The sequence below is a fragment of the Mustelus asterias genome, chromosome 18 (genome assembly GCF_964213995.1).
Source record: "Mustelus asterias chromosome 18, sMusAst1.hap1.1, whole genome shotgun sequence".
Lineage (NCBI taxonomy): Eukaryota > Metazoa > Chordata > Chondrichthyes > Carcharhiniformes > Triakidae > Mustelus > Mustelus asterias.
The window spans coordinates 46,759,974-46,776,622 of record NC_135818.1 but is presented as its reverse complement, the minus strand read 5'-3'; the positions used below and the strand labels follow the sequence as shown (position 1 = coordinate 46,776,622).

Sequence of the window (16,649 nt, the reverse complement as noted above, 5' to 3'; positions counted from 1 at the left end):
TGTCATACTCCTCTCTTCACTTGAAGCATATCTGATCGTCCTTCTTCGAGCCAGATGCTTGTTCTTTGATTCCAATATAGGCTCTGGATTAAATCTCAAACTTTACTGTCAATGTCACATTTGAGCGACACTTCTATTAGCTTTTGGTGATAAACACTCTTTCATCTTCAATGAAGCAACTTTATTACCTATGGGCCTTATTCTCCTAGATATCTGTAATGATTTTGCTGTATCCTAATTTTTAATAATCTACAAATTTAAAATCAATTTATTCAAAACATTTGCCATCATGAAAGACTGTGTGGTGCAAAGATTTGAGGGACTTGCCTCCATAGTGCCATTGCTGCAAGAAGTGAGTTGAGAGGAACGGAACTTCTACCAACTAAACCAATTCTTATTTTGGAGTGTCACATTTTTCTGGGTCTGGTCAGTTAATTATGCCCTTTCACTGAGGTTCTGCCACTGTGAGGAGGGAAATTACTTGCTGCTTTTGGGAACTACTTGCAGCACATAACATCGGCAGGGCAAATGATAAAGCAAACAGATGTTCTCTAAATTTTAAACTCCAACGCCAAAGAATAGTTGCAGAAGTTTTGGGAAGGAGTTCTGGTCAGATCCCTTTCCTGCTCCTGCCTCCCACAATTACTATCCCCTCCCTTTCGTTGATCTTCTCTTTTAGTCATCCAGTGGCAGCAATGACAGGAAATTAGTCATATTCCCAATCTACTTCCTTGGCATCATTTACCTACTGCAGAAAGAGTAATGGATGGGCAGCTGATGTCATTGGTGGTGGAGAAGGAGGAGGAAAAAAGGGAGACAGTTATAGGAATGGCTAATCAATTAGACCACGTCAACTATCTTGCCTTCACCCAGGCACGTACATTTAGAATTGGAAATTGGGGATTGATTAATGTTTGAGCTTCTACATGGATTTTCATATGTGTTCAGGATAACCTGACCTGTGCACTTTTCCACATTCTGAAATGCAAACCTAACCCATGTGTGATTCTCCCTGGAATTTTGTCTTTTCACACAGGGTTTGCATTTGTAATACATTTTGCGAGTCATGAAGAAGTGCAGGAGGAGTATGTTCTCTCTGTTCTTGGAGACAACAACCTGGCTCCCAATATCGTTTAAAGGCACCATAAACCTTAACCATCACGCACTGCCCTCATCTCACCCATGCACTCTCATTTTCTATGCCCCTTCAAGATCCCCCATGCATCTCAGATATCCATGTTACTCCCATACTCATTCTTTGTCACCCATTTATGCTCAATTGCCATTCATGCAGCATTCATTATGTACAGTCCTCTGGAGCTAGGCAAAGCTTTGGTAATGCTTTTTAATGTAATTGAAACATATGACAATCTAATAAAACTATCATTCAGACATACTGCCATTGATACTGCAAAGTAATGTACCCATTGAAAGAGAAATTAATTATTTTACGTAGCCATTAAGTTACATAAACAAATGGCCATTACTCTGAAACTGCATCAGCAGTAGGGTATTTTATTAGAACCTCATAAAATCATCAGTCATTCCACTGAACAGTGGTGTCAATGGACCATTGACTTTTGGAATTCAGCCAAACATTCATAATGACCACAGATATCAAAACTCCAAAAATTGAAATCAAAAGAACAGATAGTGTCTTTTGCATTTCAAATCAATCAATAAAGAGGAGCAGGCGCAGAGATTGCTTTCAACTTTCAAAATTTGGAGATTTCTTTTCCACAGTCAGAGCTGGTCTATACATTTAAATCCCAGTGCCAAACATGACACTGAGGGTTTTCCAACTCGTATGTCCATGTTTATGAATACATCACGGTACTTTTAGAAGTTGATAAAGTACATTAATGCATTTTCTCCAATGGAACAAGTATTGTAATATATGTCAATATTTACACAATGATGGTCAATGCAATGATCAACTTATCTTTGCAGAACAGAGCCCTATGATAAATCACTACTTTAAAAGCACATTTACATTATACTACAACATCTAACAGTGATATTTGAAGGTGTCAAAACATTTTGCACTTACCTTTCAGAGTGTCCCTGATTCCTTAGCAGGTTTTCTCCAACGAACATGAATTTTCCAAGGATGTGTATTTTTTAGGGCTTCCAAAACCTATACCAACACATGAAGATTGTGTGTTGGAGTAAATACAATGCTCCTGTGGTTCCTCCTCAATGGGAATCTCCAACTTGGAAGGGATGCCTCTGCATTTTACAGCCAGGGTTTCCTGATCTGTAAAAGGACGTGGGAACAGGAAACCAAAAGAAAATTGATTTTCCAGCTGTTAGGGTCCTGGACCAGAACTCTAAATTACATTAGGATGCCAGACCAGACCCCAACAATTTTTCTATTTTGGCATAAATGTCAGGAAAGGATACTTCCTTCCAGGAATGATTCCACTATCCAAGTAGGCATCCTTTATATTTAAACAAATGTTATTTAATAACACAGTTTAAATATTGCAGCATGGTGGCACAGTGGTTAGCAGTGCTGCCTCACAGCGCCAGGGACCTGTGTTCAATACTGGCCTCAGGTAAGTATCTGTGTAGAATTTGTACAATCTCCACCTGTCTGTTTGGGTTTCCTCCGGGTGCTCCGGTTTCCTACCACGCCCCAAAGATGTGCAGGTTAGGCTGATTGGCCATGCTAAATTGGCCCTTAGTATCAGGGATTTAGCAAAGTAAATACATGGGGTTATGGGGATAGGGCTTGTCTGGGATTATTGTCAGTGAACGGTCAATGGGCTGAATGGCCTCCTTCTGCACTGTAGGGATTGTATTGTATAACTCTAACAAAGGGAACAACTTAATTATTAACAGTATTTAAAATTGAAACGGAAACAACTTTAACTTCTAACTTATCACTTTTTCAGTTCCAAATAGGCACCAACAGACTTAAATACCACTTTAAATATAGTTAGCAACCATAAATATACTTGCTATAAATGAGTGTAGTTGGCCTTGAAGCTTTCAGAGAGACAGTTCCAGAAACCTGCCAAATCCTTCCAACTTCAACCAGGCTTCAGCTGCAATCTAACTGCTTTCTGCAAAAGCTTTTTTTTCTCTGCTACAGACCCAGGACTGCATATGAACCACATCATCAGATGACCCTGTCAATCACTCTAATCAGAAATCCCAGGGGAACTTAAGTAAGCAAAAGTACATTAACCCTACTTAACATAACCACTTGTAAGGCTAAAATGAGTAATTTCTATGCTCTCCCAGCATTTGAGTTGCTTTCCCCCCAGACATACTGACTGTCTGTAGCATGAATTTTTAAACATTCCCCTTAAACATATATTTTATATATATGTATATATATCTCCATATCAATTGCACCACCATCATCACATAGCAAAGCAGAACTAAGTTCACTGTTTCAAAACCCGATTCCCATCTTCTTTGGAGACAAAATTTCGGCCCAACATGAATAATTAAACTTTGGAGTTGACAGACATGCACAAAGCTAATTTTGTATTTTCTGATACAGATATCGGCTGATGTGAATAGGATTATTTTGACTGACCCAGTGCTGCAAAGTGAAGATTACCTCAGAAGAATATATGGAAAGGCAGTTTATCAGGGCCATCGCAGTACATATAAAAAAGACCCATATCTGAGGGTGAATTCTCCTGTACCAAAGTCCAAACCTCAGAGGCCTAAAGTGATTGAGAATATTAAGGGTGAGTGATTTGTTTCATTCTAAATTGTGTTTGATGTTTTACCATTTATGTTGTTCCTCAGATTTGTTCTGCTGTTCTGGCTTTAGGAAATGTCTCACAAGTCTGGTTCTGTTTAATCAGTCAGGCAAGGCTTGCACGTTTAATCTGATTCTCCCTCCAATTTGAATCTGCATTTAATTAAATGAAGAGACCATAATGATGCTGATTTACCATTAAGTAGGTCATTACCAGATGTGTTTAATTACAGCAACAATGAATGGCTTAGTAATACATGAAGATGTCTGCAATAATTTATTCATTTTATTCCTAATCATGTATATATTTGTGTTTTCAGGGGAGAAAACTTACCAAACTCACTTCAAAGGAAGCTTAATCAGATGCAAGCTACCCATATGTTACGGAGCTGCATAGATCTAGTTATAGTTGACTTTTCTTAGCATTTAAAATGTAAATAATACTGAGTTGGATTGGGCTTTTTTGACATCTATGATAGAAGTGGTCTTTAAATTTTTTTGCAATCTGAAACTTTTTCTTCAACAACTAACGTAAGAAACATGAAGGAAAGGAAGATTATATAAAACAGACAGTGTTCGAGTCACTTGTTGCCCACTTGTGGTTGAAACAATTTGCAGACCACCACCACCCAGGCTTCTATCCATAACACCAACTTGCATTTGGATAGCAGTTTTTACACAGCAAGACAATGCATTTCGGAACTCAATAGTAGGATGACTTGGGGTGGGATTTACTGCACAAGCCACTGTGTGTTTCACGGTGGCAGGAGGAGACCGGCCATTGGCTGGCGGTGGGATCTTCTGGTCCTGCCATTGTCGATGGGATTTCCCAATGAATGCATCCCTCACTGCCATGAAACCCACGGGGTGCACGCATTGTCGGTGGGGCTAGAAGATCCTGCCGGCGTGAATGGCCAGAAAGTTCTGGCCTTGGAAATCAATTCTGCTTTATCGCTTTACTGCATCTATGTACTTAACAAACAGATATCCAAAAACAGCTGATTTAATTGTTTCACAACTACCGGAAGAATGCTATGGGTTGCTTTCATTCAGGAAACAAATTTATTTTATAACTTTTTATATGTGTATTTTTGAGTGAAATATGATTCTGCAGCAGCAGAGGAAGAGCAGTGCAAGTGTTCTATGTTCTGAGATGAGAGTTCAGTCTTCCAGTCATAAAGGTGTTCAGAAGGGAAAATAGAGGGAACATAAACATGTGATCAAATTGTGTGGCTTTGTGCTTCGATAGTCTGTGAGAAATTGGGCTTGTTAGCACCCAATTTGGGGTGCTATTTTGTCCTTTGAGCTTCAAAATGCATCCATGCCACACATGCGCACTTGTGGGATGAATTTCTCTGGAAGATATCTTGGTACAAGTGTGAGTCGGTGCACTGTGGGCATCTGCCGGAATTATTCAGAGCAGACAGATCATGACATCAATCGGGATGTAAGCTGATTTGATGCTAGTGATGGCTTTGTGGAGCTGTACGCTCTAGTTAATGCCATTTCTTAACCCTACACAATTGAACAAACATTCAACAGCAGAGAGAAATGCCAACCAGTGCGATTTAAAAAGATCAGCAATCACTTAACAGTTTAGGTACCGGTTGAGTTCTTCTGGCTGTTACTATGGTTCAACAAGTGTTTGATTCAAACAAGTGTTTTTCTGTAGTTGAAAAGGACTACAGGGAGTGGCATAGCAGGTGCTGAAGAAGTTTTTACTGACTTCAGGGCTCCTCGTAAACTAGTGGCTCCTCGACATGGAATGGAGCATGAATAGGAGAATAAACAATGGTCACGCAAAGAAAAACAAGCAGTTGCAAAGAGGGAGGATGCGGGGAAGGGCTGTCTGAAGGAGGCCTTCCACCCATGGAGCTAATTCTCCTACCTGAAACTCAGTGATGAACAATATGTGAGATGTCTGTGCTTCATCAAGGACTTCCTCACTGAAATCTGCCACCCGTTGCAACCACAACAGCAACCTCAGATCAGGGAAAGGACCATTTGCCAGTGGTTGTAAAGGTGATCGTGGCAATGAAATTTTATGCATCTGGCTCCTTCCAAGCTGAAGGTGGATATATTTGTAAAATTCAGTTTGCCATCCACTATTGCATGTCGCTGAGGCAGTCTATTCAAAGATAGGTATCTAAAGGATGATGGAGATCTTGTGGTGCAGTGTTAGGCATCCCTGCCTCTGAGCCAGAAGCTGTGTGTTGGTGACCCACGCCAGGACTTGATGGCCAAAGAAGGTGGGTTCATAATGAAGCCAGCAGGTTGAGTATCAACCTGCAAAATCCTTCCAATGCACTCCAGTGGTAAGAGTTGAAGGGATTCCCGGTCAGCCGTGCTTGCTGAGAAGTGGCACCTCTGGTGACAGACTAGCGACCTGTCCCAGGCAAAACTAGCTATGAAGGCATCTGCAAGTTTGACTCGTGCATCACTAGGTGAGGGAAGAGAAACAATAATCTAAGAATGGGCTATACGCTCTGTGCCGTATCTTATATCAAATTGGTGCTGGACTCCTCCATGCTCCGTTTCATCATCCACAGGTTTTCTCACAGGTTTCCCAATGCACCAAGTATTTTATTGTGCATACCAGCAGTGCTCTTTTACAGGCAACCCCATTGAAGACCTCATCTAAGTCCTGATATCACTGAAAAACATTATGTGAGCTGTACAGATAGCCTGTGCCACTGTTTGCCCTGAGGATATCTACATCATCTGCATTGCACCTTTATAAGCAATGCGATGTGATTCCCCCACCCCCTCCCTCAGGTATCTGGATGGCCACCCTTTCCCCCCCTCCCAGCAGAAGGAGGTCACCTCCCCTCCTTTTCACCTCCTCCACCAAGACTTCTAGTGCATCAGAAGAAAACCTTGGATCTTGGCTTCCCCGCTGCCATGCAATTTCTCATTCTTTCAAGTCAGATTCTCTTCCGTCATGAGTTTTCCACCTGTTTCAGCACCTCCCTCCTAAGAGATTCAAGCTAACTTTAGGCAGTGCTGACTAGCTTTAAGTTGCGCTAGTCACTCTCATTATTGGCCTCCTGCTGATGTGTCCAGCCTATGAATAACACGGTTAAAGCAGACTAGTTGCAGAGATCATGGTAATGAGCAGGCAGCATGAAGTTGATATACTGTCTGCAGTGTAAACAATAGGTACAGATTAATTGTAAATTACAGTTCCCCACTTCTGTTTTTGGGAACTATCCAGTAGGTTGCCTAAGTTTGAAATGACATTGCTGGACCCTCTGGGATACTGAACTCCAAATGTAGATACTTTTTTCTTGGCAATTACAGGCTCACCAATATTAATGACCGAACAGCTTTAACCTTCAGATAAAAGGATTTCTCTATATCCAGTGCCATGAATTTATTGCTGATGTCTCATAACCATCTTGCTATTTTAATAGGGGTCAAGGTGAAATCTGCTAGAACACAAACCACTCGATTTGCACAGAAGACAATCATAACCAGTCCAGAGAGAGAGCCGCATATCTCCGTTCCACGTTTTCAGGACAACCAATACTTGTTCAGTCCATCGCATCAGATAACCTCTACATCACCCATTTCCGGCCCAGTTGAAGGACATCTTGTCCCAATGGCTGTTGCCCTAGGTATGTTCAAAATTAAACTTGATTATCAGGTGTGGATATTGCTGTTACAAAACGGTAAAGTTTGGATTTGGTCATTGTACTGTCTTGTGTACTCTTCCTGCAAAAGATTGGTTCCCTGTTTTTCAAGACAACTTAGTTAGTTGATGAACACGTGTATAGACAGGATGGCGATAGAGTTGGAAAAGAGACTGCACCCCTCTCCTCAGCCAGTATCTCCAGATTGTCGTGAAATGTTGACATAAAAGCATGACCAAAAATTATGACAAAATGAAAGTGTTCAGGATGTGACATACACAACATTTTAAATAGTATACTCAAAACTGACATTGACATTGCTAACAGTTGATCCTTAATAGGGTACTATTCTATTCCACTCTATTCCATGAAGGTCCTGTTTAATATTCTGCCTTGGGTTATGCTATATGCTTGAGCAGGCTGCTGAAATCAGAGAACTGGAGTTGTTAATGCTACAGCAGTATAAATACATGTGAATTTGAGTGCACTACTTTTGACAACGTTTCCTAGTGTCTTGAGGAGGTCCAACCCTGTCTAACTGTGTCAAATGGTATTGTTTTTCTTTCCTGTTAATGCCAAAATAGTAATTCCAAAAACCAGTTCACACACAATTCTTGAAATGTTGGGCACACTGTCTGCTAGTTGGGCTGCATGCCAGCAATGGTATAATGTAGAATGGGTTATTCTGAAACATAGGAATAAAGTTGGTTCCAAAATCAAATAAATCCCTGTGCTCTGTTACCATGCGGAATGAACAACTAAAAATGGCAGAGACATGCTGTCAAAGCTTTTCATCATGCACTCATCAACACAATGTGCAAGAATATCAATTGTGAGAGAAACAACAATTTCTATACTGCATGCAAAGTCAGCACTGATTGTTTGGCAAGTTGACTTTGATTGGCAGAGGTATTGCCAAAGAGATTGCACTTGGTTCTCTTCCATTGTTTCTGCGGGAAAGAAACAATCAAATTTGCATCAGGAAAGATGCTGTTCAAATCACTGCAGATGCTGGAATCTGAAACAAAAACAGAAAATGCTAGAAAATCTCAGGTCTGACAGCATCTGTGGGGAGAGAATACAGCCAACGTTTTAAGTCTGGGTGACTTTGTCAGAGCTCTGATAAAGATTTCATCCAGACCTGAAACGTTAGCTCTGTTCTCTCAAGACACAAGCCGGAATTCTCCGGTCTCGTACACCTCGCACCTGCTGTCAGTGAGAACGACAAATTTGTTATCCAGCCAAATCTCCATTCACATCAGCAAATCCAGCTGCGGGTGAGGTCAGAGAATTCCGGCCACTATTTGTGTTGGCTTTAACTCAGCAGTAGCTCTCTCGCCTCTAAGACAGAAAATTGTGGTTCAAGACTCACTCCAGAAATTTCAGCACATAATCCAGACTAATTTTTCACGGCAGTATGGAGGGCATATTGCTACCTTTTGGATGAGACATTAAACCCTGTCAGGTGAGTTTAAAGGATCCCAAGGCTGTTAGCATAAAAGCTTTTAATAGTAAGTGGAGGTTAAGAGGTGATGTGGGGTCTGTTGGGGATAACAGGGATGATATATGTTAGAGGAAGAAGTTTAACAACACCAGGTTAAAGTCCAACAGGTTTATTTGGTAGCAAAAGCCACACAAGCTTTCGGAGCTCTAAGCCCCTTCTGCCCCTGAAGGGGCTTAGAGCTCCGAAAGCTTGTGTGGCTTTTGCTACCAAATAAACCTGTTGGACTTTAACCTGGTGTTGTTAAACTTCTTACTGTGTTTACCCCAGTCCAATGCCGGCATCTCCACATCATATGTTAGAGGCACAGGCAAAGGCTAGAAAACATAATGAATACGTTGAGTGTTTACCAAGAGAGAGGATGCTGACAAAATAGCGCTGGAAATGGAGATGGTAAAGATGAAGAATGAGGTGAAAATTAATAGGTAATACATTCTGGAAAAGTTGGTGTTTAGTGGGTAAGTCACCCAGTCTGGATAGCTTGCATCCTAGTTTGCTAGGGAAAGGGCGGCAGGGTGGCACAGTGGTTAGCACTGCTGCCTCTCAGCGCCAGGGACACGGGTTCAATTCCGGCCTTGGGTCACTGTCTATGCAGAGTTTGCACGTTCTCCTCGTGTCTGCGTGGGTTTCCTGTGACTATGTGGCCAAATTCCCCTCCAATTTGATTTTCAAGTTTGCTGACGACACCACCATAGTGGGTCGGATCTCAAACAATGACAAGACAGAGTACAGGAATGGGATAGAGAATCTGGTGAACTGGTGCAGCAACAATAATCTCTCCCTCAATGTCAGCAAAATGAAGGAGATTGTCATCAACTTCAGGAAGCATAAAGGAGAACATGCCCCTGTCTACATCAACGGGGACAAAGTAGAAAGGGTCGAGTGCTTCAAGTTTTTAGGTGTCCAGATCACCAACAACCTGTCCTGGTCCCTCCATGCTGACACTATAGTTAAGAAAGCCCACCAACGCCTCTACTTCCTCAGAAGACTAAGGAAATTTGGCATGTCAGCTACGACTCTCACCAACTTTTACAGATGTACCATAGAAAGCATTATTTCTGGTTGTATCACAGCTCGGTATGGGCTCCTGCTCTGCCCAACTGCAAAGAACTACAAAAGGTCGTGAATGTAGCCCAATCCATGACGCAAACCAGCCTCCCATTCATTGACTCTGTCTTCACTTCCTGCTGCCTCGGCAAAGCAGCCAGCATAATTAAGGACCCCACGCACCTTGGACATTCTCTCTTCCACCTTCTTCATTCGGGAAAAAGATGCAAAAGCCTGAGGTCACATACCAACCGATTCAAGAACAGCTTCTTCCCTGCTGCTGTCAGACTTTTGAATGGACTTACCTTGTATTAAGTTGATCTTTCTCTGCAGCCTAGCTATGACTGTAACACTACATTCTGCACTCACTTGTTTCCTTCTCTATGAACGGTATGTTTTGTCTGTATAGCGCGCAAGAAACAATACTTTTCACTGTATGCTAATACATGTAAGAGTTTTAACAACACCAGGTTAAAGTCCAACAGGTTTATTTGGTAGCAAATACCATTAGCTTTCGGAGCGCTGCTCCTTCGTCAGATGGAAATGTGCTCTCAAACAGGGCACAGAGACACAAAAATCAAGTTACAGAATACTGATTAGAATGCGAATCCCTACAGCCAGCCAGATCTTAAAGATACAGACAATGTGGGTGGAGGGAGCATTAAGCACAGGTTAAAGAGATGTGTATTGTCTCCAGACAGGACAGCCTGCAAGTCCAGGAGGCAAGCTGTGGGGGTTACTGATAATGTAACATAAATCCAACGTCCCGGTTTAGGCCGTCCTCATGTGTGCGGAACTTGGCTATCAGTTTCTGCTCAGCGACTCTGCGCTGTCGTGTGTCGTGAAGGCCGCCTTGGAGAACGCCTGCCTGAAGATCAGAGGCTGAATGTCCGTGACTGCTGAAGTGCTCCCCCACAGGAAGAGAACACTCTTGCCTGGTGATTGTCGAGCGGTGTTCATTCATCCATTGTCGTAGCGTCTGCATGGTTTCCCCAATGTACCATGCCTCGGGACATCCTTTCCTGCAGCGTATCAGGTAGACAACATTGGCCGAGTTGCAAGAGTAGGTACCGTGTACCTGGTAGATGGCGTTCTCACGTGAGATGATGGCATCCGCGTCAATGATCCGGCACGTCTTGCAGAGATTGCTGTGGCAGGGTTGTGTGGTGTCGTGGTCACTGTTCTCCTGAAGGCTGGGTAGTTTGCTGCGGACAATGGTCTGTTTGAGGTTGCGCGGTTGTTTGAAGGCAAGAAGTGGGGGTGTGGAGATGGCGTTGGCGAGATGTTCATCTTCATCAATGACATGTTGAAGGCTCCGGAGGAGATGCCGTAGCTTCTCCGCTCCGGGGAAGTACTGGACGACGAAGGGTACTCTGTCCACCGTGTCCCGTGTTTGTCTTCTGAGGAGGTCGGTGCGGTTTTTCGCTGTGGCGCGTCGGAACTGTTGATCGATGAGTCGAGTGCCATATCCTGTTTTTATGAGTGCATCTTTCAGCGTCTGGAAGTGTCTGTTGCGATCCTCCTCGTCCGAGCAGATCCTGTGTATTCGGAGGGCTTGTCCGTAGGGGATGGCTTCTTTAACGTGTTTAGGGTGGAAGCTGGAGAAGTGGAGCATCATGAGGTTATCCGTGGGCTTGCGGTACAGTGAGGTGCTGATGTGACCGTCCTTAATGGAGACGCGTGTATCCAAGAATGCAACCGATTCCGGAGAGTAGTCCATGGTGAGTCTGATGGTGGGATGGAACTTGTTGATGTCATCATGTAGTTGTTTCAGTGATTGCTCACCATGACTCCAAAGGAAGAAAATATCATCGATGTATCTAGTGTCTAGCATCGGCCAACATCTTCATGCACAGGTTCGAACAAGACTTCTTCACCGCACAGGACCTTCAACCGATGCTATACACAAGATACATCAATGATATTTTCTTCCTTTGGAGTCATGGTGAGCAATCACTGAAACAACTATATGATGACATCAACAAGTTCCATCCCACCATCAGACTCACCATGGACTACTCTCCGGAATCGGTTGCATTCTTGGACACACGCATCTCCATTAAGGACGGTCACCTCAGCACCTCACTGTACCGCAAGCCCACGGATAACCTCACGATAACCAGCTTCCACCCTAAACACGTTAAAGAAGCCATCCCCTACGGACAAGCCCTCCGAATACACAGGATCTGCTTGGATGAGGAGGATCGCAACAGACACCTCTAGACGCTGAAAGGTGCCCTCATAAGAACAGGATATGGCGCTCGACTCATCGATCAACAGTTCCGATGCGCCACAGCGAAAAACCGCACCAACCTCCTCAGAAGACAAACACGGGACATGGTGGACAGAGTACCCTTTGTCGTTCAGTACTTCCCCGGAGTGGAGAAGCTACGGCATCTCCTCTGGAGCCTTCAACATGTCATTGATGAAGACGAACATCTCGCCAAGGCCATCCCCACACCCCCACTTCTTGCCTTCAAACAACTGCGCAACCTCAAACAGACCATTGTCCGCAGCAAACTACCCAGCCTTCAGGAGAACAGTGACCACGACACCACACAACCCTGCCACAGCAACCTCTGCAAGACGTGCCAGATCATCGACGCGGATGCCATCATCTCACGTGAGAACGCCATCTACCAGGTACACGGTACCTACTCTTGCAACTCGGCCAACGTTGTCTACCTGATACGCTGCAGGAAAGGATGTCCCGAGGCATGGTACATTGGGGAAACCATGCAGACGCTACAACAATGGATGAATGAACACCGCTCGACAATCACCAGGCAAGACTGTTCTCTTCCTGTGGGGGAGCACTTCAGCAGTCACGGGTATTCAGCCTCTGATCTTCAGGTAACGTTCTCCAAGGCGGCCTTCACGACACACGACAGAGCAGAGTCGCTGAGCAGAAACTGATAACCAATTCCGCACACATGAGGACGGCCTCAACCGGGATCTTGGGTTCATGTCACACTATCTGTAACCCCCACAGCTTGCCTCCTGGACTTGCAGGCTGCCCTGTCTGGAGACAATACACATCTCTTTAACCTGTGCTTAATGCTCCCTCCACCCATGTTGTCTGTATCTTTAAAATCTGGCTGGCTGTAGGGATTCGCATTCTAATCAGTATTCTGTAACTTGATTTTTGTGTCTCTGTGCCCTGTTTGAGAGCACATTTCCATCTGACGAAGGAGCAGCGCTCCGAAAGCTAATGGTATTTGCTACCAAATAAACCTGTTGGACTTTAACCTGGTGTTGTTAAAACTCTTACTGTGTTCATCCCCAGTCCAACGCCGGCAACTACACATCATGCTAATGTATGTGACAATAATAATTAAAACAAATCAAAAAATTCACAGCTTACTGTAATTTGAAACAAAGGAAGTAGAGCATTAGGACTGAGAGGCTGAAAGGTCCATGGATGTGGCATTGGAGACTTGCATGGGATAGGTGGATAGGAGAAGAGAGTCCATGTTTCTGAGGGAGACCAGAAACCCTTCAAGGACTACCTTCAAAAGGGCACACAAGCAGAAGCCCCCAAGGAGCTGGCAGCAGTACCTCAAGATGTGTAATGACATCACATGTGAATGCACTTTCACATGACATCTCCTATCCAGCACACCAACAACCTTTCACACTGCTCAGAGCACCATAACCTCATCACTCATCCATCAGCAGTTCCTAGTGGTCAGGACTTAGGTCTAACATTCAGCTGCATCTCCTGAGGCCTCTGAAGATGGCGACCTGCATCATGAGCCCAGATGTGACAGAGAATCTGGCATTGCTGAGAATGCTGAGGATGATGGTATGTTACTACCTTATACCCTTTCTTAACTCTCAGCTCACCAACAGTTTGCTATCTGGCTTGATGAGCAAACTGCTAATGGTGTGATCATGGACCTCGAGCTCCACTGCAATCTTCCCCTCCTGATTTCCTACTCTGAGACATCCATAAATTGCCACTTACACAGCCACATCACCCGCAGGAGGAAGAGCACAAACAACAGTGTAGCACTAACTCAGAGACCCAGGCATTTGCAGCAACTAGCTCTGATACGGACAGTGCAGATACCTTACAGGCAAATATCGAATTGTGATCTGTGCATGTAAGTACTGGGCAATCGTGACCTCAGCCAGGCCAGGAGTCACCGAAGGAAGAGGCTGCAAATGAGGACATCATTGGGCGGCCTATAGGAGAACGTTTTTGAGGATGCACACTAAGATGCTGCCATTGGCAGTCCTGTTCGAGAGCCTCCTGCCATTGTGTAGGAAGGTGGTGGAGTCTGATTCCAGGTTGGCTGAGGGCATAGTGCAGAGCTTGCACATTCTGTGGCCTCTGCAAAATTTGCTGCAGACCCAGAGCTACTCAAATCACCATACCCGTCACGGCCTTTGTGCAGACTGGTCACCAAATCCTCTGCTCTTCCTGTGAGCATGGAGCAGCAACATTCGCTGCCAAATCCAGGAACTCAGCACAACGCTTCCAAAAACACGCAACAGTACTTCCAGAGACACTGCAGCGCAGAAGATATTCTGAATTGCTGGGTACCTGGTCTTTTAAGGCTGCTTCCCTCTTGCAGCTAAATATATGTTCCTTAATGAGGGACAAGGTCCAAGTTCGCAAACTGAACATCAAATCACCCAATCAGGCTGAGTGTGTATAGAGGAATCCAAGTGAATGCCCTTTACAGCATGGATTCACTGCACACAATGTGCCAGAAGGAGCTGGGTTCTAAATTCCAAGGAGTGCCTTCATCTTTTGGAGTGCAGTTTCCAGCAGCCCTACAGAACTGAAAATTGCATCTCGTGGCTTTTGGGCCTCGTACATATTTTTAGTGGCCTCCTCAATTTATGCTGTCATCTTCATTAGCTTTTGTGCACAGGTCTCTCTGTTTCTAGTCATAGTGTTTCTGGTGCAGAAAGAGGCCATTCGGCCCTTCAAGCCTGCACCAACAACAGTCCCACCCAGGCCCTATCCCAGTAACCCTGCTAATTCCCCTGACACTAAGGGGCAATTTATCATGGCCAATCAATCTAACCTGCACAGCTTTGGACTGTGGGAGGAAACAGGAGCATCAGAAGGAAATCCACGCGGAAAAGTACAAACTTCACACAGACAATCACCCAAGCCGGGAATTGAACCTGGGTCCCTGGTGTTCTGAGACAGCAGTGCTAACCGCCGTGCCACCAAGACGCCCCTTTAAAATTTTATCCTTTAGCCAATATGGTTCCCCTCATTTGTCCCACCAAAATGTACTCACTCTAGAATTCTCTTTACCAGTCCATCGTTAACATAAATATCAAAATGAGGAGTGGTTCTCGGGGAACACCATCACATACTTCCTTCCAGTCTGAAAAGCAACTGTTCACCACCAATCTCCATTTTTTGTAACCATTTTCCTTTTGTATCCATGCTGCCACTGTCCCTTTAATCCCACAGACTTTCATCTTGCTTACAAGTCAATTATACAATACAATGTCAAATGCCTATTGAAAATCCACATGCACAAAATCACCTGCACCATCCTCATCAATCCTCTCTGGTACTTCATCAAAAATCTCTTTCAAGTTGGTCAAGCATGATTTCCCTCTAACAAGCCCATACTGACTTTCATAATTAGCCCAATTTTTTCAAAGTACCAATTAATTTTGTCCCAGATTGATCTCTCTGAAATGTTTCTTCACTGCGGCCATTAGGCTGACTGCGGTCTATAGCTGCCATGTTTATCCTCTCTCCTCTTTTTTGAAAGGGATGTAACATTTGAACTCTTCCTGTCCTCCAACATCACCCTCAAAGCCAAGGAGGATTGTAAAATTGTCCCCACAGCAATTTCCACCCTGATTTCTCTCAGTAAGACAGGATGCATCCCATCTGGAGTGTATATTTTTTTTAATACTGCCAACCCTTTTCAGTTCTTTCTCTTATCTATCACTACTACATTCTCCTTTACAGCCACATTTCCTGCTGTATCATTTTTTCACTATTTTGTGGCCTAGATATTCACCTTACAGCATGATAACTCACCTATTGTTCCTTCATTCTATCCAGACAGATTCTGTCTTTGAACCCTCTTTTACTAGCTCGTGGGATGGGAGTTGCTGGAAAGACCAGCATTTCTTGCCAATCCCCAATTGCCCTTGAGAAAATGGTGGTGAGCCATCTTCTTGAACTACCACAGTCCATGTGGTAGAGGTACACCCACAGTGTCTTTAGGAAGGGAATTGGACTTTTCTGTCGTGGTTTCAGACAACTAAGTGGGTTGCAGACGGCAGTTATGATCCAACCACATTACTGTGAGTCGAACTGGATCAGAGTGATGGATTTCTTTCCCTGTTGGACATTGGTGAATAAATGGCTTTGTACAACAATCTGGTAGCTTCATGATCATCATTACTGAAATTAGCTTTTTATATCAGCTTAATAATCAATTGAATTTAAATTTCCCCAGCTACCTTGATGGTATTTAAATACAGGTTTCTGGAGCATTGGTCTAGGCCTCTGGATTACTAATAAAAGAACAGTAAGAAGTCTCACAACACCAGGTTAAAGTCCAACAGATTTATTTGGTAGCACAGGCCACAAGCTTTTGGAGCACTGCCCCTTCATCAGGTGAAGGGGCAGTGCTCCGAAAGCTTGTGCTACCAAATAAACCTGTTGGACTTTAACCTGGTGTTGTGAGACTTCTTACTGTGCTTACCCCAGTCCGGTGCCGGCATCTCCACATCATTACTAATAAAAAAACAGAAA

General features: G+C 43.8%; 1 protein-coding gene across 1 annotated transcript in view; it reads left to right on the top strand.

Moving 5' to 3' along the window:
* kiaa0586 (KIAA0586 ortholog) overlaps positions 1–16,649 on the top strand; it is a 547,244-nt gene that overhangs the window by 301,053 nt on the left and 229,542 nt on the right. Inside the window, exons 16-17 of the mRNA XM_078233832.1 lie at positions 3,515–3,707; positions 7,135–7,338. Of these exons, the coding sequence (XP_078089958.1) occupies positions 3,515–3,707; positions 7,135–7,338 (397 nt within the window). The remainder of the gene's footprint in view (positions 1–3,514; positions 3,708–7,134; positions 7,339–16,649) is intronic.